General features: G+C 37.3%; 1 protein-coding gene across 1 annotated transcript in view; it reads right to left on the reverse strand.

Moving 5' to 3' along the window:
• Nucleotides 1-20,056: 20,056 nt before the first annotated feature.
• The window catches only part of LOC126092271 (ATP-dependent RNA helicase Ddx1), a 58,090-nt gene continuing 52,347 nt past the window's right edge, over nt 20,057-25,799 (reverse strand). The window contains exon 14 of the mRNA XM_049907787.1: nt 20,057-20,590. Within this exon, the coding sequence (XP_049763744.1) occupies nt 20,466-20,590 (125 nt within the window). The 3' untranslated portion in view covers nt 20,057-20,465. The remainder of the gene's footprint in view (nt 20,591-25,799) is intronic.

Genomic DNA, 25,799 nt, shown 5'->3' on the forward strand with positions numbered 1-25,799 from the left:
GAAAAGTTGTAAACCCTTTGGAATATTATTATTACCGCAGAGTGAGTTAGTAGTAGTAAGCATGCTTCGAATGTGATTGGACGCATTTTTGTATTTTGGGTGAATAATATAATTTCACTTTTGTTAATGTGAAAATGGCAGTTATAAGAGTCGAGGGGCATGAAAGGGAAGCAGTGGTTGGGAAAGGAGTGAGACAGGGTTGTAGCCTCTCCCCGATGTTATTCAATCTGTATATTGAGCAAGCAGTAAAGGAAACAAAAGAAAAATTCGGAGTAGGTATTAAAATTCATGGAGAAGAAGTAAAAACTTTGAGGTTCGCCGATGACATTGTAATTCTGTCAGAGACAGCAAAGGACTTGGAAGAGCAGTTGAACGGAATGGACAGTGTCTTGAAAGGAGGATATAAGATGAACATCAACAAAAGCAAAACGAGGATAATGGAATGTAGTCAAATTAAGTCGGGTGATGCTGAGGGAATTAGATTAGGAAATGAGACACTTAAAGTAGTAAAGGAGTTTTGCTATTTAGGGAGTAAAATAACCGATGATGGTCGAAGTAGAGAGGATATAAAATGTAGACTGGCAATGGCAAGGAAAGCGTTTCTCAAGAAGAGAAATTTGTTAACATCGAATATAGATTTAGGTGTCAGGAAGTCGTTTCTGAAAGTATTTGTATGGAGTGTAGCCATGTATGGAAGTGAGACATGGACGATAACTGTTTTGGACAAGAAGAGAATAGAAGCTTTCGAAATGTGGTGCTACAGAAGAATGCTGAAGATAAGGTGGGTAGATCATGTAACTAATGAGGAGGTATTGAATAGGATTGGGGAGAAGAGAAGTTTGTGGCACAACTTGACTAGAAGAAGGGATCGGTTGGTAGGACATGTTCTGAGGCATCGAGGGATCACAAATTTAGCATTGGAGGGCAGCGTGGAGGGTAAAAATCGTAGGGGGAGACCAAGAGATCAATACACTAAGCAGATTCAGAAGGATGTAGGTTGCAGTAGGTACTGGGAGATGAAGAAGCTTGCACAGGATAGAGTAGCATGGAGAGCTGCATCAAACCAGTCTCAGGACTGAAGACCACAACAACAACAATGTGAAAATTCAAAAGACTGTGTGATATACTAAAATGTGACAAAATAAAATAATAACAAAAATTCTGCATCAACAATCTTCAAAATTCTTTAGATCAATTCAACCACGAGGTCCTACTTATGTGAGAATTTCAGCTTCAAGATTCAGACACCTAGACAAGAAGAACTGGAGCCAACTCTACAAGAAAAGACAAGCAAACTAAGAAGTTTATTATAATCATACTCCTCTCATATCTTCAGAAAAGACTTTGCTCATAGTGAACAATAGATGCAAGTAGGTAGGGGGGGGGGGGGTTAGTTATCGTAAAGCCTGATCGAAGAGATGAATTTTGAAGGCACATTTAGTTTGGGCAACGTTATATGGTTCATCATGCATGTAATATCACTCAAATTGCAGCAGGTTTTTATCAACATCCATGAAAATGTTATGCCTCACATCTCTTATTTCTAATACTGCTTCACGTTCCGTTATAAGTGGTGAAATAAAACCGCAACGTCTTATAGGTGTTACAGATCAAGACTACTGTATTCTCGAAGTATAAGCTTGGGGGTGTTAGATTACAAGTGTGGGCATCGTCTATGATTAACTGATTAACAATGAAGTTTTAACTGTTGCAGAAAGTGCTCTATTTTATTAATTTTTGAAAATTATGTACGAATAAACTTTTGATCACTGCCCAATACAGCAAATCATACCAACAGTGATGATGTACTACCAATAATGACAGACTGGATTGAATGACAGTGAAGAGGACTTTACAACTACAACCAAGGACATCAAAAAGGAAAGATATGTACAAACTATGTGTGAAGTTAATTTGTATGTGGACTCGTGTGCTTGTTAACAAAATGAATAGGGACAAAAGCAAAAGTGAGGTAGAAGTGAAACCTGTAGGATCCAGTCAAGACATGTTTGAGCTAAGTGAAATCGTAGTCAGTAAAGAAATAGCAAAAACTGATATTTTGCAGTTAATTTTGGCCAAACTAGAGGAAATGATGACAGATAACAATAGAAAATTTAGGGCAGTTAATGATTAGTTAACTGAATTAAGAACTGAAAACAAAAGCAAAATGGACAATGTACAACATCGGATAGATCAGTTTAGTAATCAAGCTTCAGAGTTAAAAAATGGTTTGTCAGAGAGGTTAAAAAGTGTGAATGAAAATATGATATTTTAGAAAATAAATTTATTGTTTTAGAAAATGAGTTTGGTGCTAATTACAAACCAGAATGTGAGAGTAGTGAGAATTTTGATGTATGTACTAATGATTTCTTCTCTTGATTGTAAAACAGTGTTGTTGGTGTATGTAAATCATGTGATGACAGTAATGAATCTGAACTAGGTGATATTTCTGATCTAGATGTGAAAAAGAGCTGCGGAGTAACTGAGGTTGGTCTGAGACTGGTTGCTGGCTTACTGTAAATGAATGTAGGGGAAGTAAGTGACTTTGATGGAAATAAGACTTGTATAGTTAGTGATGTTGTTGATGAAGTAATTTTGACGGAATATGATGATCAGGTATTCGTGGAGTTTCAGAGTTATTTGTAAATGATGTTGACAATACTGGTAAGATAAGTGATATATGTGATGTAAGTGAGGGTCATGGAATACCAGTCCACTCAAAATAGTTTTACATTAATGTCATGCAGAGTACAGATCCAAATGGTACAGGTGAGCTATCTGTAAGCCTGGAGAATAAAGGTGAAAACTTTTTGAAGTTTGTTTGGTATCAGATTGATGATAACATAGATAAAGGTGCAGTGTGGAATAAGATAGCTTTGGTCACTCAGAATTCGTATCCAAATTGATGGAATGAAGTGAAAGAGGATCTAAGCAGGAAGTGTAATTTTGACAGTATTGTGCTTTGTGTTCATTCTGTAACAAGTGATGTTAGTTGTGCCATGGAATCTCTTCATTATGTTCAATCTTTGCCTGACAACATGAGCCATCAAAGTAATGTTAAATGATACCTGTAAAGTTGATAAAACCTTGTGAAGACAGTGTGGATGTGGCATTTGATGAAATTGAAAGTGATCTTTTGCATGAAGTGTCTGACAACAGAGTATGGTTCAGATTTTGGGTGTCCTTACATTAAAATTAAGATTGACCAGTGGGAAAGTAACTGTTTGATTGATACAGGTAACCCGATTTGTGGTATATCTGAACAATTTGGGACAAGATCAAGTATAGTAAGATTTTTGTGGAAATGCCCATTGTAGGTGTCAAGATAAGAGGAGCTACAAGTAATCAAAGCAAATTGGCAAAATCTCAGGTAGTGCTAACTTTTAGTATAGAAGACAAGAACTTTGAACATGGATGCTTAGTGATCCCTAGTCTAGAACAAAATATACACTACATTTGCAGGTTCATTCAAATTCTGTTTGTAATAGATATGTACTTTAGAATTAAGTACATATATGCCATGTGACTAAATGAGTAGATTCTTTTACAATTTTGAAATGGGACAATGCCATTAATTATCTGGTAATAAAGTTCTTATCTTAGACTGCCCCCCCCCCCCACATGAACCATGGTCTTGTCGTTGGTGGGGAGGCTTGCGTGCCTCAGCGATACAGATAGCCGTACCGTAGGTGCAACCACAACGGAGGGGTATCTGTTGAGAGGCCAGACAAACGCGTGGTTCCTGGAGAGGGGCAGCAGCCTTTTCAGTAGTTGCAGGGGCAACAGTTTGAATGATTGACTGATCTGGCCTTGTAACACTAACCAAAACGGCCTTTCTGTGCTGGTACTGCGAACGGTTGAAAGCAAGGGGAAACTACAGCCGTTATTTTTCCTGAGGGCATGCAGCTTTACTGTATGGTTAAGGATGATGGCATCCTCTTGGGTAAAATATTCTGGAGGTAAAATAGTCCCCCATTCGGATCTCCGGGCGGGGACTACTCAGGAGGACGTTGTTATCAGGAGAAAGAAAACTGGCGTTCTATGGATCGGAGCGTGGAATGTCAGATCCCTTAATCGGGCAGGTAGGTTAGAAAATTTAAGAAGGGAAATGGATAGGTTAAAGTTAGATATAGTGGGAATTAGTGAAGTTCGGTGGCAGGAGGAACAAGACTTTTGGTCAGGCGAATACAGGGTTATAAATATAAAGTCAAATAGGGGTAATGCAGGAGTAGGATTAATAATGAATAAAAAAATAGGAATGCGGGTAAGCTACTACCAACAGCATAGTGAACGCATTATTGTGGCCAAGATAGACACGAAGTCCACGCCTACTACAGTGGTACAAATTTATATGCCAACTAGCTCTGCAGATGACGAAGAAATTGAAGAAATGTATGACGAAATAAAAGAAATTATTCAGATAGTGAAGGGAGCCGAAAATTTAATAGTCATGGGTGACTGGAATTCAGTAGTAGGAAAACGGAGAGAAGGAAATGTAGTAGGTGAATATGGATTGGGGCTAAGAAATGAAAGAGGAAGCCGCCTGGTAGAATTTTGCGCGGAGCACAACTTAATCATAGCTAACACTTGGTTCAAGAATCATAAAAGAAGGTTGTATACATGGAAGAAATCTGGAGATAATGACAGATTTCAAATAGATTATATAATGGTAAGACAGAGATTTAGGAACCATGTTTTAAATTGTAAGACATTTCCAGGGGCAGATGTGGACTCTGACCACAACCTAAGTTTCAGGGAGAGCGTAAGGGAACAATTGACAGGAATGGGGGAAAGAAAGACAGTAGAAGAAGATGATGATGATGATGATGATGATGATGATGATGATGTTTGGTTTGTGGGGCGCTCAACTGCGTGGTTATCAGCGCCCGTACAATTACCCAATCTTTGCTCAGTCCAATTTCGCCACTTTCCTGGATGATGATGAAATGATGAGGACAACACAAACACCCAGTCATCTCGAGGCAGGTGAAGTAGAAGAAGAATGAGGAATGAAATAGTGAAGGCAGCAGTGGATCAAGTAGGTAAAAAGACGAGGGCTAGTAGAAATCCTTGGGTAACAGAAGAAATATTGAATTTATTCATGAAAGAAGAAAATATAAAAATGCAGTAAATGATGCAGGCAAAAAGGAATACAAACGTCTCAAAAATGAGATCAACAGGAAGTGCAAAATGGCTAAGCAGGGATGGCTAGAGGACAAATGTAAGGATGTAGAGGCTTATCTCATGAGGGGTAAGATAGATACTGCCTACAGGAAAATTAAAGAGACCTTTGGAGAACAGAGAACCACTTGTATGAATATCAAGAGCTCAGATGGAAACCCAGTTCTAAGCAAAGAAGGGAAAGCAGAAAGGTGGAGGGAGTATGTAGAGGGCCTATACAAGGGCAATGTACTTGAGGACAATATTATGGAAATGGAAGAGTCATGTAGATGAAGATGAAATGGGACATATGATACTGCGTGAAGAGTTTGACAGAGCACTGAAAGACCTAAGTCGAAACAAGGCCCCGGGAGTAGACAACATTCCATTAGAACTACTGACGGCCTTGGGAAAGCCAGTCCTGACAAAACTCTACCATCTGGTGAGCTAGATGTATGAGACAGGCGAAATACCCTCAGACTTCAAGAAGAATATAATAATTCCAATCCCAAAGAAAGCAGGTGTTGACAGATGTGAAAATTACCGAACTATCAGTTTAATAAGTCACAGCTGCAAAATACTAACGCGAATTCTTTACAGACGAATGGAAAAACTGGTAGAAGCCGACCTCGGGGAAGATCAGTTTGGATTCTGTAGAAATATTGGAACACGTGAGGCAACACTGACCCTACGACTTATCTTAGAAGCTAGATTAAGAAAAGGCAAGCCTACATTTCTAGCATTTGTAGACTTAGAAAAAGCTTTTGACAATGTTGACTGAAATACTCTTTCAAATTCTGAAGGTGGCAGGGGTAAAATACAGGGAGCGAAAGGCTATTTACAATTTGTATACAAAACAAATGGCAGTTATAATAGTTGAGGGGCATGAAAGGGAAGCAGTGGTTGGGAAGGGAGTGAGACAGGGTTGTAGCCTCTCCCCGATGTTGTTCAATCTGTATATTGAGCAAGCAGTGAAGGAAACAAAAGAAAAATTTGGAGTAGGTATTAAAATCTATGGAGAAGAAATAAAAACTTTGAGGTTCGCCGATGACATTGTAATTCTGTCAGAGACAGCAAAGGACTTGGAAGAGCAGTTGAACGGAATGGTTAGTGTCTTGAAAGGATGATATAAGATGAACATCAACAAAAGCAAAAGAAGGATAATGGAATGTAGTCGAATTAAGTCGGGTGATGCTGAGAGAATTATAGGAAATGAGACACTTGAAGTAGTAAAGGAGTTTTGCTATTTGGGGAGCAAAAAACTGATGATGGTTGAAGTAGAGAGGATATAAAATATAAACTGGCAATGGGAAGGAAAGCGTTTCTGAAGAAGAGAAATTTGTTAACATCAAGTATAGATGTATAGATTTAAATGTCAGGAAGTCGTTTCTGAAAGTATATGTATGGAGTGTAGCCATGTATGGAAGTGAAACATGGACGATAAATAGTTTAGACAAGAAGAGAATAGAAGCTTTCGAAATGTGGTGCTACAGAAGAATGCTGAAGATTGGATGGGTAGATCACAGAATTAATGAGGAGGTGTTGAATAGGATTGGGGAGAAGAGAAGTTTGTGGCACAACTTGACTAGAAGAAGGGATCAGTTGGTAGGACATGTTCTGAGGCATCAAGGGATCACCAATTTAGTATTGGAGGGCAGCGTAGAGGGTAAAAATCTTAGAGGGAGACCAAGAGATGAATACACTAAACAGATTCAGAAGGGTGTAGGTTGCAGTAGGTACTGGGAGATGAAGAAGCTTGCACAGGATAGAGTAGCATGGAGAACTGCATCAAACCCGTCTCAGGACTGAAGACCACAACAACAACATCTTAGACTGCTATTAGTGTTAAATATTATTATTATGATTTCTGTAGATTCTGCAGAGAATAATTAAAATTAATTGTCATGAACCCTTTTGGGTAAAGTAATGGGTGTTGTGGTAAATTGAGTGAAGACTAGTTTTATTCATATGTACTGTAAATATTAGGAATAGTTTCTTAAAGTTTTATATGTGAACATTTTTTAATCCACTCTGATGTGAACCCTGTATACTTATTTTTTTCACTATAATAGGAAAACATATGCCGTGTGATGTGAGAGAGGTACTGAACAGCATACTTAGTACTCAAAAAGCCCATGTGGTCTAACGCGCTGGTTTCTGAGCGGGAAGGAGGCATGCCGATCCCTGGCACAAATCTGCCCGGCAGATTAGTGTCAAGGTCCGGTGTGCTGGCCAACCTGTGGATGGTTTTTAAGGTGGTTTTCCAACTGCCTGAGCGAATGCGGGCTCGTTCCCCTTATTCCGCCTCAGTTACACTATGACGGCGATTGCTGCGCATAACAGTGTCTCCAGGTATGCGTACATAATAATTACTCTACCACGCAAAGATTTGGGATTACAGTCGTATGGTATGAGACGTTCCTGGGGGGGAGAAAAGGGGGGAGGGGGTGGGGGGGTTCCACTGGGGGCCGAGCCACACAATAACCCTGAGTTCAGTGTGGGGCGGTTCGGTGGATGGGTGAGTGCACTGCTGTGGCCTGTTGTGGGGTTGTGAACCACTGAGGACTACGGCGGGACGAAGCCTCTCCGTCGTTTCTAGGTCCCCGGTTTAAATACACAGTACTACACTAAACAGTGTTTCACGATTTGATGTGAAAAGCTAGACAGCAATTTACCTATCAGTGTGAAATGAGAATCTAGGGAGGAAACTGAAAGATATGGATGGATACACTCCTTTACGGCTGCACCCTTGATGGTCCAGTCGACTTAGAAGAGATCATAGGAGCTGGGTAATGTGCTCAAGCATCTGTCAACTACATCAGTCTTGTGACTGAAATTCGTAAATTGCTAGCCAAGAAATTATCCTATATGAAAAATTTGTGCAACTATTTGTTTAGGGAAGTAATCACTGCTGCCGACAATGTTATTCCACACAAATGTATGTTTTTTCAAGTAGGAGGATTAACTTCCCAGTACGTAACGTAACTTTAGACAATGCTGTGGAAGGTTGATGTTCTATGACTGATGATTTGTTATATTCAACACAGAAATGCGAAAGCTTGGAAAGTTTAAGAGTACATTCTATGAACCACGTAGTAAATAATTATCAGAATATATAAAATTAGGCACTGTTAGGTTAGTAATCTCACATTTCAATGAATTTTCTTATCTCAACACTTATAGTGTGGAAGATATTTAGGATTGTGATAAATTGAGTATAGACTGAATAACATGATGTATACATTTCTGATTTTACACACTGATTTTGGTCCTCAAGCTACTCCAGTATGTAGCCATTCGAAGCTATTTACCACTGATTACCTGTATTTATCCTCAGTATTGCATTATAGTATCTCATTGGAACTTGAGTTGTGTGCAAACTCGTGCGTAACTGTTTTCGGTACCCCTGGTCATAACGACACTGTGTGTGCGCGCAACTATTGATTGAGGCTAGATACTTCCTATAATTATTCTTTACATATGATTGAACTTACTGATGTATGATTATCAAATTTATTAATTTTGTTATGTGAAAACAAAGGCTCTAATAATTTTTTCATTATTTTCTCCTTTCATGAGTCAGGATATCCTTCCATAGTCTGGTTTATGTGGCTCATTGATTTTGTGCTGTACTCCTACTTGCGATTGAGTATATCTTTCTGGTCTGTACCAGTCACAGAGTTTTTTGAGTTGGCTCACACGTCATACACTTAGGCTCTGAGTGTTTTTCCTCTCTCTTTTGATTATTTTGAAGGTGTGACTTTGTAGATGCAGACTTGCAATTTGTAATTCTAGTAATTTACATCGCCTCTGCACTTATTTCTATATTTTAATATTGTAATGTTGTAGTTTTGACTATGTATCGTTTATCTTGAGACAGAATGTTCTACAGATATGAAAATCTGAATGTCATGACCTCTTATACTTTTAGATTATGACTTGTACACTAGATATTTTTCTCATGTTTTCTGTATCAGATACTTCTATACATCTGTATCCTATCCTTTGGAATCATTTTGTACACTGTTTGGCAAACCTTACAGCAGGTCACAAAATATTGTAAACAGATTGTTTCCATATTGTGTGAGGGGATATTGTAATGGGACATCCTCCTCTAGCATTACTTTTCCTCAACAGTAGTAGTCGATACCAGTAGTATTTTCCGAATTTTGGACCAGTCAATATCATCTCAGCTGTTTTCTGTAAAATTTTGTATAATTTTATACACAATACGTTATATTTCAAGCTAAACTTTATGAATAGGAATTATTACTTTGCATGTTATAATCGATAAATACTAGTTCTGAATGTACAGCTAATTATGAATTATTTGCCACACTTAAAATTTCTATTGTTAATTATACAATCTACTACTGTTTTAATGTTTATTTCTGGATTGATTTATGACATAATAATGAAAACTAATAGAACTTCTTTGTCAAGAAAAATTATAAATCCTTTGGAATATTATTGTTACCACAGAGTGAGGTAGTGGTAAGCATGCCTCAGATGGGCGAACAAAGTAATTTTGGCTTTGTTAATGTGAAAATTCAAAAGACTATGTGACAAAATACATTTAACGTAAAAACAAAAATTCTGCAGCAACAATCTTCAAAATTATTTATAACAATGAAAACAATCAATTATTGATAAAATTCCCCTTCAACCCTTCTGCCTGAAGGGGAGCGACTGGCTCCAAAAGCTTGCCAGTCACAACAGTCTTATGTATGTGTTCTGCTGCCGCTTGGTGAGTAGATTTTTTTATCTATCCAATTCAAAATCATTTAGATCAATTCAACCACGAGGACCTAAAATGTGAGAATTTCAGTTTCAAGAATCAGACCCCTAGACAAAAAGAACTGGAGCCAACTCTACAAGGAAAGATAAGTAAACTATAAAGTTTATTTTAATCTTATTCCGCTTAAATCTTCAGGAAAGACTTTGCTCATTGTAGACAGTAGCTGCAACTAGGAAAGAGATGGGAGATTACATTCTTCATAAAAAAAGTATGAGGAATGAAATTTAAGAGACAATGTTATGACTAATCACGGTCACAATAATTTGTAACGCTAGAGAATACTTGAAAATACAAATAATACATATCAAATGGTTTGTCAACAGGTTTCTGCAAATACAATTTTGACATTATATGCAACTCTGTATCATTCACGTAAATATCATGAAATTTTATGCACTCCTCGTAGCATTATGCAATAATATTTACTGATATAATGATAGAGGTACTGAAAACTTGAAGAGCTATGTGAAGACCAGGGATAGTGGTGTTATTGAAGTTGGGCATTTTTTAAATGTCTTCGGCTGATACTCTCTAAAAAATTAGTGTCCAGGCTGTATTGCAGGGATCAGTTCTCTGGGCCATGTTGAAACAGAATTTACACAGTTAAATTTCATGCATCAGCTGTACCAGGATTTTTGCAACACACAGGGAACTATATTGTTGAAAGAGATAATTTACAAGAATTTCAAAAATAAAAAGTTGTCAATACTGAAGGTGTGGAATGATCAGAGCAGCAGCTGTCACATTCAACTCACGATGTTTTGAAGAACAAAACCACTTTTGTACGTATTGGCGAAAGATGATGTGCATGCAAAGTGAAGAAAACTTAAATAGGCTATCTTCTGCTTTTGAATTTTTTCTTGCAGCAATTATTGGTGCACAGACAATGTTATTTAGTCTGAAAGTGTTGGCTTTCAAGCACTTACAAACTAAAGTTAACAACTCCATACAACTGCCTTCTACTTCAAAAGCAAATATGTCCTCCTGAGTGTGGGATATGAAAATTAATGAAGAGTGCTGGCAAATTAATTCACATCACATATAGTTCACTTACAGAACTTGAGTCATACAAGAATATAATTCTCATTTCTGCTCCCTGTATAGAAACACACTTGTCCTGCCTCAAGAGCTAACACATTAAATAAGGCTGCATTTTTTCACAACTGCACACATTCCTATCTCATTCCCTTGCTGCTCCTCTCTCCTTCCCTGCCTTTCAACCTCAACTTAAGTTTTTCTCACTCCTTCCTCACAACACAATACTTTACCCCATCTTAGATGCAGCACTGGAACAATGTAGCCAATTTAATCTTGTTTATGTGGGCTGTCAGCCACTCAACTATACTTTTACTCTTTCGAACAATGGAAAATCCAGGACTGAATAATGACAATATCACAAAAATGATAATTTGCTACTCACCATATAGTGGAGATGTGGAGTCGCAGACAGGCACAATGAAAACATGTAAGCTTTTGGCCAGAAGGCTCTGGCCTCATCAGCCAACATAATGTGTGTGTGTGTGTGTGTGTGTGTGTGTGTGTGTGTGTGTGTGTGTGTGTGTGTGTGTGTAACAGAGAGGGGAAGGGAAGGATTTTAAAGCCACACTTATTCACAGGTGCAAATATTCTTAACATTTAACTGCTGTATACTTAGAAGAGATTTATAAAATATTTTTTTCTTGGCAGAATTGAATATGGGGAGCAATAGTGGCAATAGGGCAGTAATCTGAAAGAGTGAACAACTATTTGTACACACAAACTTGTGATGGTAGCATATGAGAAGCATATTGACCCCTGAGAAACAACACAAGGTGAGCAACATAGCTGTGCACAATGTTAACATGCTCACTGCTAACACAGAACTGAGATTAATGAAAGAACTGAGATTAATGAAGCAATTTGTAAAATGTATGGATAGGAATGGGCAAGCATGCAGTATGTTATCAAAAAATTCTCACTGGATATTCATTAATTGAGGGGAAGTCTGATGAATGTCAGAGTCAAAAACTGTTAAAGGACTCAAAATTCAAATGATCACAACCCAACATCCGTGCTCCTCTCCCTCACTCACACACACACATCATAAAAAGGAGCAAAATTATAGGAAAATGAATTAGATGATTTTCAGTTGGAACACAGCAAAAGAATTAAATACGGTATTGATAATATCAAAGACCAGTACCCTGGACAGTAGGCAGGCAGGGAAGCGGAGCAAGTCAGATTTCTCAGAATTTGTGTACTTTCGAATAAAATACACTGCTAAATTCAATACTGCAAGATATAAGTGAAATCAATGTAAATAAATTTCTGCTGTGCATACTTCTATAATGTTCCAAGACTCTTTCAGCGTAGAAAAATGACTGTGTAATCCTTCATAAATGTAGGCATACAGTTTCAAGAGATGTGGTTTTATTAATTTAGCTTCTGTTAAGAACTACTGATATGTAACAGTGTGGATATACATTATTAGTGGTCTGCAAGCTGAAGACAAACTACCTCACCTGACACTGGTGAAGTCACAAAAGATTTTATTTTCACTAACTCGCAGAAATTAGGCGTCAAACAACATAAAGTCAACTCCTCAATTATCTTATTTACATCAATACTCTGGCATTAAAAGGATGTCACTTCTACCTGTTCTTAGCACTTTACCTCTGTATCACAGAACAGATAATATCTGTTACACAAAACTGACATAAGCAAATATAATGAATGTGGAGTGATTCCATTATACTTAATAATTACACAGGCATCAACTGAGGTCAACATAAAGGATTCTCTTAAAATTTTCAACAAATATTAGAACTTTTGTTTCTTTCAAAACTTACCTGGGCAGTATCTCTATTTTCCTTCTAGTTCGCAGTCTTAATGATATGCCTGCTTAGAAGGTTAGTTTAAAAACAATTCGTATCAGACAATACATTACATTAGACTGTATTAAAATATTGTACTTCTATGCTGAAAGTGTGACAAGGACCTGAAAGCCACCAGTCTCAAATCCTGTGTGACCTTTGTATATTACCTCATTTCATATGATAGCCTCAGGAGTGTGTGTGTGTGTGTGTGTGTGTGTGTGTGTGTGATGATGATGATGTTTGGTTTGTGGGGCGCTCAACTGCGTGGTTATCAGCGCCCGTACAATTTCCCAACCTTTTGCTCAGTCCAATTTCGCCACTTTCCTGGATGATGATGAAATGATGAGGACAACACAAACACCCAGTCATCTCGAGGCAGGTGAAAATCCCTGACCCCGCCGGGAATCGAACCCGGGACCCCGTGCTCGGGAAGCGAGAACGCTACCGCGAGACCACGAGCGGCGGACTGTGTGTGTGTGTGTGTGTGTGTGTGTGTGTGTGTGTGTGTTCATTTCAGTCTGACAATGAACCATAAGTTTTAAATTTTGTTTAAGTGACTCTACCACTAATTGCTGTAGCTATACTGTCAGTGGTAATGCATATGTACACTTTTCATTGTTTATATTCCAACCAAGATTTTCCAGTACCGTATCAGTGACTGCATTTTCTTCTCCAAACCATAATAATAAAATTATAAATTCAGTGTTGCACAAATATTCTATTCTAAGATTGTCTGAAGGATGGATGGAAGTATGAATGGATGAAGCAAATAACTATACGGCTACAAGAGGTGTAAGAAGACGGACAAAACATTTTCAAGATATATGTACAGTAACGACATTGGATCATCCTCTTTCTCACTCTACTCCTAGAAACCACAATCTATGACAGGTAAAAGAAATGATTAGGAATGAAGGGAATATTTCTTTAAGGTAATTTCTGACTTCCCTATAACACAATGTCTCTTTTCTTTGAAAAATTGCCTCCAAAATTCAGATGTGTCTTATACCCTACATTAATTTAAAAATGTCCAGTCTTTGATTTGAAATTCCCACAAGGCTTAAAAATACCCATGTATTCGATGTGGCATGGAAGCTATCTCTATTTGGCAACACTGGATTCAACTGGCAGCAGCAGTACACCGACGCGAGGAACATGAGTTGCGGTGATTCACAAGCTTCCTGACACTGTCTTCCTCCCACCCTGCCATCACAAACCCAGAACTCTGTCTAGCCTATGATGTATCATTGCAGTATATGGCACCAGTGAACTTGAAATGGAAGTGATTTGTGTTATCGGTAACAGTACAATATTTCTGTCAGTAGCTAGTTTCATAAAAGAAAAAAATAAAAGGTGTTCATACGATGCAGTTTATAATTTGAAAGTAATAGCAAATGCAGAAGAATGGAAACAGAACAACCAAGCGGCATTTTGGCTCTCCACCAACAGAAAAACCCATTTGTGATTGACAGGCTAGTAAAGAAAAACTGAAAAAAATGAGGGAGCCTAAATGTGCCAACAGAGGACTGAATGCAAAATGCCCAAAAATTAAAATGACTGCAGCCCTTGGTCATGAAAATGAAGTCTCTTTGATCTGGGTTTAGGCCACTTCTAAGAGTGCCTTCATCAGAAATAAAACATTTAAAACTGGTATGTCACACATAAAATAAATATGAAGCGATAACGCTTTAGTCACAAAATATTAAAATAGAAAATATAGAGGCAGGCCACTAAGGGCTGCACCACATGCCAAGCTGTGGTAGCATCAGACTGAGGTGTCCGCATTATCAATTCTAGGCAGGTGAATGTTATTCCGAAAATGTCATCTAGTAGCCGCAAACACAAAGGGCTACTTAACATTCCAAATATAGACAGGTGAAATGTTCAATACATGAAGTAAGAGGCAATATTTTATGTAACAGCTGCAGACATGGTAACAATTTGTCTACATAAGAGCTTAGAAGTACAGTTTAAAGGCTGAAAAGCGCCGTTACAGAATTACAAAGGGAGCTGAATAAATTAGCGAATAGAAAAACGGTATAACATGAAATGTAGTTAATATAAACCATTTAAGGAGCAAACAGTTATGAATCAACTTAGATAGAAGAAATATTTTGGTAACTGCACGAGAAAACACGAAATCGTATATCAAGTAATGGCTTTATAACATTGAAGAAGCTTTTATTACGTAATTGTAGCTTCTCATTAAGAATGAGGCCATCATTTCAAGGAAGATGTTTAAAAATTTCAAATCTTTGAGAACATCTAATCTACGCCCTTTCTTCTCAGTATGCAAAATGTCGATATCGTCAACAGCTTTAGGATGGCCTGTAATCAAAAGGTGGTCAGCAAAAGACAAATTGTGTGTGTTAGTACCATTTTTTCTTAAAAGGTGTTCTTTGTATCTGACTGTAAAGGCACGTCTGTTTGTCCTATGTATAAGAAGAGAAGGTGTCGCAAAGAATCTTAGACATACCAGAGTTTTTCAAAGGGGAATTAGTTGATTTTTCAAACTACTACTGGTTGAAAAGGCGACATTACAGTTGTATTTATAACAAAGAAGGCTCTAATAGGAGATGGGCCCCAAGAAAGGAGTAGAAAAAAGCTACTACTTTATGCTGGACTCAACGATAGAGCTGCCGAGTGTAGTAACTCTTTTTACATTTTCTTTTTAAGAATGTTATCCACTATGGCAGGTTCGTATTCGTTATTAACTGCTATCATTTTGATTATATTAATTTCTTCCTCAAATTTTTCTTTCAGGAGTGGAACAGAAGTAGCTCTGTGAATAGCAATGGGAAAGAAAGCATTGTTATGACACTGTGCGTGCATAGAAGATGCAGGTACGATCTGATTGGTGTATGTCTTTTTACGAAAACATTCAATGAGATTTTATTTTCTTCTCCTGTACACATCAAATCAAGAAAATTCAATTGATGGGCCTAGTTTTCGAGTTCGCTGGTGAAGAATATGAAGGATACCAGCTAATGGATTTCCCATAGCGAGACCGTCTGGTTGCTCAAACAATTGTTCATTAAATTCAAAATAGTTGTATTTGACTACAACTGTAATTAGATTCATAAAGTCAGTGATTTGTTGCTCTGAAAGTTGCTTTTTGAAAAGATGTAAATTTTTTTTCCATGACTGTAAGCGTTTCTTGTACAGGAACGTTTGTATAAAGAGTTTTGATGTCTAGTGAAAACAACTTGGTATCTGGGCTGCATTCTAAATCTTTTATTTAATGAACTAAGGCGTGACTATTGGGGACAGAATAATTGTTCTCGAAAATGAATGATTTTTTTCAGAGTTTTGTGAAGAAATTTGGCTAAATCATGGTACATGCTATTCATTCCATTAGAAATCGGGCATATTGGATGGTTAGGTTTGTGAATTCTGAATTGAGAACAAAGTTTTGGGGGCAGAGGGTTCATGCTGATAAGCATTTTCTTATGGAAAGGTCTGATTAAAAATTTTGTGTCACTGATAGCTGACCCGACATCTTTTTGTAATTCCGGAGTTGGAAACTCATGCAGTTCCGAAATATTATTTTCATTAAAAAATCTATTGTTTTTTAATGACAATAGTATTTTGGAACTGCATTAAGATCCGACTCCGGAATTACAAAAAGAGGTCAGGTCAGCTACCAGTGATGTACCAAACCTTACTTTGCTTTCTTTCCACAAGGAACAGTTCCAGTAACTGGTCTTTCTAGTCTACTCCCACCATGTCCTGGTTGTAGTCAGAAATAGAGTGGTATCTGGGTCATTTGTACCTCTCCCCCTTTTACTCTTCTTTGCACATCTACTGTTGATGCACTATGCTTTGTTGCTAGCACTGTAACTTCTCTTTTATCCTACAATTTCAGACCCACCAATTTCCCCTTTTGTGCATCAATGATCTGTCCTTTCTGTAACTTCCTATTTACAATATGTGGCATTCTTTTCCTACAAGTTTTAACTGTTCCTACTGCATCAGTATTCTTGTCCACAAGTCTTTGGAACAAGTCAGGACTTGAATAGTAATTGTCCATATACACACACCTACCTACGTCTAACCAATTTCCATACAAATTTAACACCACTTTTGTGGTCATCATCTTTTGTTATTTGACAATTGAGATCAGTATCTCTTCCAGTGCACAAATAAAGTTCGATAAATACCCACTCTTGTCACACAGTTCGAAAAATTTCAACCCAAAGTGTACTGCTTTCAAAGGTATGTACTGCTTCCAATAGTGTCTCCCTTTCTACAGCAACAAGGATTCGTCAACACTTTTGTTATGTTCTGGCTCATAAGCTCTCTGAAATCTTGCTTTCAAATGCTTCATCACAGGCATAATTTCATAAATGGTTTTACTGCCACATACATTTTGATGTTCTGTGTTGTCAGCAAAATGTAGAAATCTTGTCAGGAGATGAAATCTCTCTTCACTCATAACATTAGGGAAGAAGGGCATTTCTAGCATGTGCCTTCTGGTAAAATACATTTTAGCTGATCTTTTACACAGAATCCCCATCAATAAAAATAGAGCTAAAAGAACTCTGACTTCATCAGAATCAGTTGGAAACCTCTTTACAAATCAAGATTTCTTCAGAGAAAGTATTTTTTCACTTTCCTTTTGTAAAAAAAATTGCCACATATTTATTTGTTTCTTTCACAATCATTTCTATTATTTCATTGTCAAAGAACAATTCAAAATAAGCTAATGGCCCTGCATTGGCAGGATTTTGGAGTTTCAGCCTACCTTCAGCAATACTCGATGTAAATGCAGTAGGTACAGAAATAGTGTCACATTCCTTCCAGTCAGGAGAGACTGCATCCTGCACAGTAGATTCATCGTCTGAAGAATCACCAGAAGAGAATGAAAACTCGTCTTCCTCAATATCATTCTCCATCAAAAGTTGCAGAACTTCATCTTCCGTCAGCCCAGCCATTGCGCATGACCTACTGAGAATCGTCACACACAAAGACAAACATTCGTAACCCAGGTGAATCACAAATGCTAACTCCCGAACTCCGTCAACATGAAGCAAAGGAACATACGGCACTGCCATTTAGCAGCCGTGATTCACACTGCATCGGCCGAGAGGATAAACAAATACAAAAAGCGTGGACGACATATGACATCGCACACACTGGATGAGCAGTCGGTGGTGGATGGCATATGCTGTCACACACGCTTGAGGGGTTAGAATGCCTAGCTCAATGTAGGCATAAATACCGGACTCATTCCACATAGTAATCAGTATCAGACAGCACTGGAAGAAGGCTGCGGGTCACCCAGTTGAAATACCGTGCAGGAAAGACGCGAATAACCGGCAGTAATCCGATTAATCAGGAAAACCAAAATATCTCAGCAAATGTCACAAGAGCCTGAAGAGAAGATGTTATCTTCCCCTCGCTTTATTATTCAACATCGAAAGAAAGTTGTTGTTGAACTAAGCCAAACAGCGAATATGGATGAAACTCCTCTGACATTTGATGTGCCAAGTGATGGAACTGTTGGCATGAAAGGTTCTAAAATTGTAACTATAAAAACAAGTGGACATGAAAAAATTCACTACACTATTGTCCTTTCAATTTGTGCTCATAGTACTAAACTTAACCCAATGATGATTTTCAAGTGCAAAGCAATGCCAAAACCTTCTGAAAAACCACCAGGTGGTGTTCAGTTACATGACTAGAGTGGGATGGATGAGGCTGGTATGAAATTAGGATTAACATAGAGGGGGAGAGAAGCAAAGTGCTGTATTGAAGAAGAGTTTTCTTCTTGTGCTAGATCAGTTCAGTAGTCATTTGAAAAATTCTGTGAAAGAGAGATTGAGACTGGGAAATATAGAGCATGCCGTTATTCCAGGGACTTAGTTCACGATTGCAATCTCTTGATGTCTTGATAAACAAACCATTTAAAGTGCATATGAGAGAGAAATCTAACAAATGGACGACAGATGAAACCCAACATGAATTCACACCGAAGAGAGCTTTCAAATGACCTACAATCAAGTGTGTGAGTGGATAAAACTGTTGCAGTCTAGAGTGAGAGAAGACATTACTGTCAAATCTTTCAAGAAGTGCAGCGTAAGTAATGCTCTCGGTGGCAGTGAAGACCATCTTGTGTATGAAGAGGACAACTATGACGACGAAGAGGAAGAGGAGGAGGAGGGAGACTTTTTTTTTAATTGCTTCAAATTAAGGTGCAGCATAGTTGACAGAATACAGTAGTACACAGAGATTTCCGTGAGCATGTGGTTGCAGAGAGAGAGAGAGAGAGAGAGAGAGAGAGAGAGAGAGAGAGAGAGAGAGAGAGTGTGAGTGTGTGTGTGTGTGTGTGTTTGTTTTCTTTTTTGAGTGGCATGCTCGTTAACTGATAATAAAAGGTCATTATGGTTGCGAAAAAGAACTGTGTCTTTCTTTTTACAGACCACATCCTTTGGTTCAATCTAGTATATTTATATTTACTATTATTTAAAAGTGGAGGACAGTAATGGCAGTCTGAAGTACGCTTTGGGTTCACAGAATCCTCGGCTGATCAAATAGAATTTTACATAAGATGTATTATCAAATCTTCCAAACTGTTGGCCGATTTAACAAAAACAATGAAAATTTTGATGATTAAGTAGCAGCAGCAGCACAGTAACTTTGATGTCCCCTCAATAAGAGATTTCATTCTCTGTATAAGAACACGAAGGTTTCAGAAAGCCTGATGCAGAAGATGCCGCTGCATTAAGAAATAAATGATGATATCACAGCAAACTCCATGAACAAATAATACAAATGTGATTCAGTGTGACAAAAAATACAATTCTTCCTTGGTAATTGCTCACTTCAATACTGTCTGTGTGGTGGTTCGTTGATGTAGCTGTTTTGATAGAAGTCGAATGTCTTCGTTTGTACCCACTGGTTTCTTGGTGCAGCCAACCTTGTTAGCCTTAGCTAGTAGACAACACTGTGCTCAGTGCATCTGTATACTCACAAATGAGACTATATTATTAATTTTAAATGCTGGGATGTAGATGAAAATCACAGGTCAACTAACATGGGAACAACGTGTCTACAATACACAATGTGTTGAAAGCTGTCATCGGTAGCATTCGGAACCAACTTAATATCAGTCCACAGTCACACACTGTCATCCAACTTCTATCTAAACAGCTACTCCTGTCGGTCAGTTCATGAAGAGTAAACAATTAGTATTATTACTTTGAGGGTATACTAATGCATGTAAGATAGCACAGAGGTGTGATTTTCTCACAATTCAAAACACTATAGATTTAATCAAGCAACAATCAGTAATATCACAAGCTTCCAAAGGCAATTAAATTGAGTTCAACATATAAATATTTAATGAGCAAATTTTTACATTTATTTTATTTTTGTTATTGGAGAACAGCAATCAAGTTAAGTCTCATCTGTAGTGAATCATCAGAATGTTACCACTGCCATAAACTTGAATTTCCTTGTCCAGTCAATTCTGAAAGTCTAATTCAAGACTGACAATCTGAGAAACATAGCTATAAATAAGATGTTTACAGAAATTAATATTATGAGATACACTGCAGCTACTTCATGTTGTAAGCTGCCCCACTGTAAAGGACCTACACAGTCATTCTGAATTAATGTGGCATCTTTTTGAACATTTATTAGATGTCAAGTTACCAAGCACGGCCCTCCTTTATGTATTGTCGTTTAAGATATATGAGCTGTGCCTTGCTTTCCAGCTGTGCTAGCTCCTTCACAGAAGGTGCCATTTGTGCTACATGATTCTCATATGATGAACCTGTAAAAGTGAAACATATTTGTTAAATAAAGAAAACAATGTTAAGATAAGAAGGCTCTAAAATTAAACCAATGAAATAATTATGTCAGTCAATCTGTGAAAGAATTATTTATCTTTGAAGTTTGTCACTTGCGCAACTACAGAAACTTCTCGAGTTCACATCAGAATGATAGTGATTCTCGTTTTGACATATTCTTCTAGGATTGTTGTAATTTTGTGATATTTTAAATAGATGCTTTATTTTAAATTTGCATTTAATGTTTGATCAACATCATAAAAGAGTCAGTGGTAAAGTTTATATGAAGTGTGACAGTGGTAGCCAATTTTGACAATAACTGCAAGAGATGACACAATGGGTGACAAAAGACAGTGAATTGAACACTAACTGGAGAAGAAAATTGGGGTACCTAGAGAATCTTAAATGAGAACTACTTTACAGTGTGACGAAATCTTTGATGTTGTAAATGGGTAGCTCATCAAGACAGCAGGAAACAGGCAAAATTACACAAGTGATCTTGCTAATTGGATGAAGGCTAATCCCAAAGCAAGGAAATAGCTAATTCTACTGCTTGACACCAAGCCTTTACTTCATGTTGCGAACTGCAAGACTACGAAAAGAATTTAAGACAAGCTGAAGAAGATTTATTAAGTTTGCTCAGCTGAAAACATTGATCTGATTGAATACAAAGTTCTCAACAATATGTGGGAAGCATCTGGTGGTATATGAGGCCATCTAATCACATTTGATGAAACAAAGTTAACTTTGTTAGACAAGCCAATCAACAATGATGACCTTCGTTTAACATTATGTTGATGAAAGTGTTGCTAGAACAATGATGTCAAAAGTAAAGTATAACAAATAGCAATAAAGATGTGAACAAGCTTCATCCAAAGTAGATATAACAAAGACATTTCATTATAAAAGAATGAAGAGAGAAAATGGTTTTCATTTGGCAAAGTAGGGCACTTATCAAAACAATATGAAACACGTTTGGTTTGTTTAAAATGTAAGACCATAAATCAAATGAATGTACTAGTGCAGACAAAATAAAAAAACTGATCTATGTTACCAACTTGTTTAACAACAGCAAGAGGTTCAAAAATTGAGAAGGGAGTTTTAACGCTTTGAAGACTGGTCACATAAAGGAATATCAGGCCAAGAATACTGGCCATTTATGCCATTATTTAAAGTGTTACTGGCACATGTGTAATTGACATATTTGGAAGAGTAATACATACTAAAAAAGGACAAAGTTCCCATATTTATTTTTCATATTTGCTCTAGTTCTTTTATACATCACAAATTTTAAAATGATTATGATAAAAAGTATAATTATCCCATCACATAGGTGCAAGATAAGTTACTGAAGAATTTTTTCCTTTTGAATTTACAAACTTTCTTGCTCACTAAACAAATGTGAAATAAAAGGGTTATACGGAAAGTACTTTCCGATCAGTCATGAAATAGAAACCACTGTGAAAAATCCAGTGCAGCTTTGCACAGATGTGTTGGGCAGTGTCTCTAGTACAACCGTCGATCGTGTCATGTCGCTCTTTAGAGTTCTGAGTACACAATGAGCATGTAAAGATGCCTAGAAAATAGGCTCTCCTGCCAAGTACGAGGGCCTGGTGAGAAATTTAATCTGAAGCTATGCAGCCCACTCAACACAACTGTCATGCATTTCCTTCTCCAAAACCATTCTCAATCACATCCTGCAGGGGCAACAAAGATGCTCCTGCAACATTCTCAACAGGAAGTGTTTGATCACGCAAAATACAGCCCATAATTTGCTCCTTCTGAATTTCATCTCTGTTCACATCAGCCGCTGGCTATGAAGAGAATATTTTGGGATTGACAATGAGCTGTAGACCAGCATAGAGAATTGGCGGAAAGCACTGGCGGCTGCTGTCTATGACAAGTGCATTGGGAAGTTTGTACAACCTAAGTCGGAGTGGTGATTTTGTAGATAATAGCTGGAAGTTGTAGCTAACTGTTGTGAACAGAAAAAATTTGAGTTTTATATTGGTTTCCATTTCACGGACAATCTGAAGTTACCGAATACCCCTTGTATTTAGAACAGAATTACAGTCACTGTGAAACCTAACAAGTATATGAATGAAATTATGTCAGTGCAAACACATAGTCACTTGGCCATTCGCTGTTACGTTAACTAATACTTCATTGAAGATAATTGTAGAAACTGACAACAAAAGGCAGCAACTGTCAAGGGGCAGGTAGTGAGATGTCCGTACGTTGTTCTTATATGACATGGGTTCAGTTTTCGAGTGATGGGTGATGTGTGTGTTGAGAAAATTGTGGCCCTAGCTATATTCGGGTGTAGCGTTTTGAAAACAGTGATGTGGCCAGAGCTGTGCTCGTGCTTGAGCTTGTTTTCCAAAATGTTGCTGGTGTGAGCGAATTTTTCTATAGATATGAACAAACTGGTCTATGACAAGTGGTACATTGACAGTGGTGCGACACATCACATGATTTGTTCACTACGGATGAAGCATCCAAAATTCCAATGAAGCTGGATAGTGCCAACAAAGGTGTACACATTGAGCATTTGGTACAGCTTGAATTGATGTACACATGTATTGATTTATGTGCTGATGTTGATTCAATGGACAGAAATGAACAGTGATATTTTGAAAATGTTAAGATTTTGCCAATATGGATCTGTAACTGATTTTCTATTAAGAAATCTGTACAAAATTAAATAAATAAGGTAACTGAAGATGGCAAATAGTGAATATTTTTCAAAAACCATATTGCAACTGATGTTGCTACATCCACCGGTGAAAACAAGCTTTATTGTTAAGCTGTGAAAGTTTTTCATCAAAGAAAGTCTTGTATTGTCGCTGAAATTGATGATATTTTGCAGAGACGGCATGAAAGAAAGTGTTATCAACATAAATGCTGTATGTGATAGTTTTTGAAGCATTGCGGTACAGAGACAGATTTTGTGAGAGATGCGTCTACTGTAAACATTATTGGCTGGTGTTTGGTGGAAGAGTGCAGAATCCCACTGAACTGAAGAATTAGTTCATGCAGGTGTTTGCAGACCAAAGGAAGAAAATCATTTGGAGGGTCATCGATACTTTATTGTTTCTAAGGATGATTTTTCCAGTTTCAGAGTGACATTCCTTTTGCAACACATGGAATTGATGAATCACTATTAATGAAAATGAGGATGACTCAGGCTGGTGTTACTCTTAAAGAATTATGTACAAACGGAGGCGAGTAGTTCTGTAATAAAGAAGTAAGTAAGTTTGCTGATTCAATTGGACTGAAACATTCAATTACTGCATCATACGCTCCTCAACAGAATAGAGTTGCTGCGTGGGAAGATTGAATTCTTTGTGAGATAGCACATTCTTGGCTCTGCTCTGTCACATACCTATGAAAATCATTGTGAGGTAAGGCAATTTTGGCTACAACATACACTCAATCAAACTGGTCCCACGAAAATTAAAACTCTACTTGAAATGTTTCAAGAAAGAAGGTTATTTCGATGATCTGATGATATTTAGAATGGGATGCAATGCTTGCATTCCCACAGAAGAATTTAAGAAGTTTGACAGTATATTTTCCAAACAATATGTGATTGTTGGCTATGATGATTGTGGATACTATGTTTATTTTCCTCAAAAAAGGTGTATTGATGATAAAATGTCGACGAAAAGGAAGATATTACAGAAACTGAATGTGAAACTGTCTTTTGCAGAGGACTGTCAATGGGATTGTATGAACCGAGATGTGGCTGTAAATGACAAAAGGATTAGCAACCATTTGTGTGACGTTGAGGAACGAGTTGAGAGCAATATGGAAGCAAGAAATGAAGAAATGAAGAAAAAGGAAGCTACAATTTACCTGAACGGAAAGGTTTAAAGAAGCCATTATGTTACTGTTAAAATTCTGCCCATCAACCATGAATGACACTCTTTTGTGAGGCACCAAGGAATCATAAACAAGAGGTGTAGCCAGGAAACAGAAGACTGGAGGAAGAAATGATGCTCTAAAGAAAAAAACATGAGAACTAGTTTAAACTAAAACAAATAATGTAATGCAAAATTGGTGGTTTTTGCTACAAAATTAAATGCAAACAATGAGGTGGTTTAATCTAAGGTTCAGTTGGTGGCAACAGGGTATACTGATTGTTTTGCTGAAACATTTAGCTCTACAAGGCTGTATATAGGCAAGATTTGAGACAGTGAGAGCCCTGTTTAGTGTTGAAATTCAACATGACTGGCTTATAAGACTATCTGATTTCAGGGCAGTATTGCTCAATGGTATTTTAAAGGACAAAGCATACATGTATCAACCAGAGGGGCTTTGGTTATGGAAATTACTGAAGAGTAAAAATGCTGGTATGGATGTCTTGTTAAATTTTTTATTGAATGTAATTTATAGAGGACCCATTCAGAGCCATGTATGTTCTCTGGTGAAAACCTGGTAACTACCAATGTTCACTAGAATTTATATTTGCTTCATAACCTGTTCACATTGTATGCATTATTTCATCAAAGTCTGCAGCCTAATAGGTCAAGCAAGGTAAAATACTTGCAACTTTGTTTGTAATTAAAGAAAGGTTACACAGTCATTTATTACAACTATAAACATATACTGATCTTCAGTTCTAGCAATCTTTTTGAATTTATGGCTTCTATTAAATGAATTAATTTTTAACTCCAATTTATATTAGGAAAATGACAAGTTATATTTTGCTAATAAATTAATCAAATGTAATTCACATTGTTAATTTCTACACATTACCTTGTTACAAACTTCTAAATTGTTCATTTCACCAACTACCTATACATACTCATCAGGAAATAATGTACCTAAATTACACTGTCCGCAGTTCATCTCTGTGTATTAATTTTCTATTGTAATTTTGTAAATGTGAGTCTTAAACAACACTACTAATTGCTACTATAAGTATAAATTGATGTGCAACATCACTGTCATTACGCAGACTGTAGCCGGCTTTCAGAGTGTGAAGATGTAGTCATTGATGATTTCCACGGTGTGGCAAGATTGTTACATTTTCTTATAACACAGTATTACCTACAACAGGACATTAGCAGCAAAGCAGATACGAAGATCTAAAAGTTGAGTGTTAAATTCTCCCAGCGAGTTTACATCACCAAAGAACTTTATTGGCACTTTAATTCTTATAGTTTCAGTTTAAATTTTCGGTACAAG

The sequence above is a fragment of the Schistocerca cancellata genome, chromosome 7, assembly GCF_023864275.1.
Source record: "Schistocerca cancellata isolate TAMUIC-IGC-003103 chromosome 7, iqSchCanc2.1, whole genome shotgun sequence".
Classification (NCBI taxonomy): Eukaryota; Metazoa; Arthropoda; class Insecta; order Orthoptera; family Acrididae; genus Schistocerca; species Schistocerca cancellata.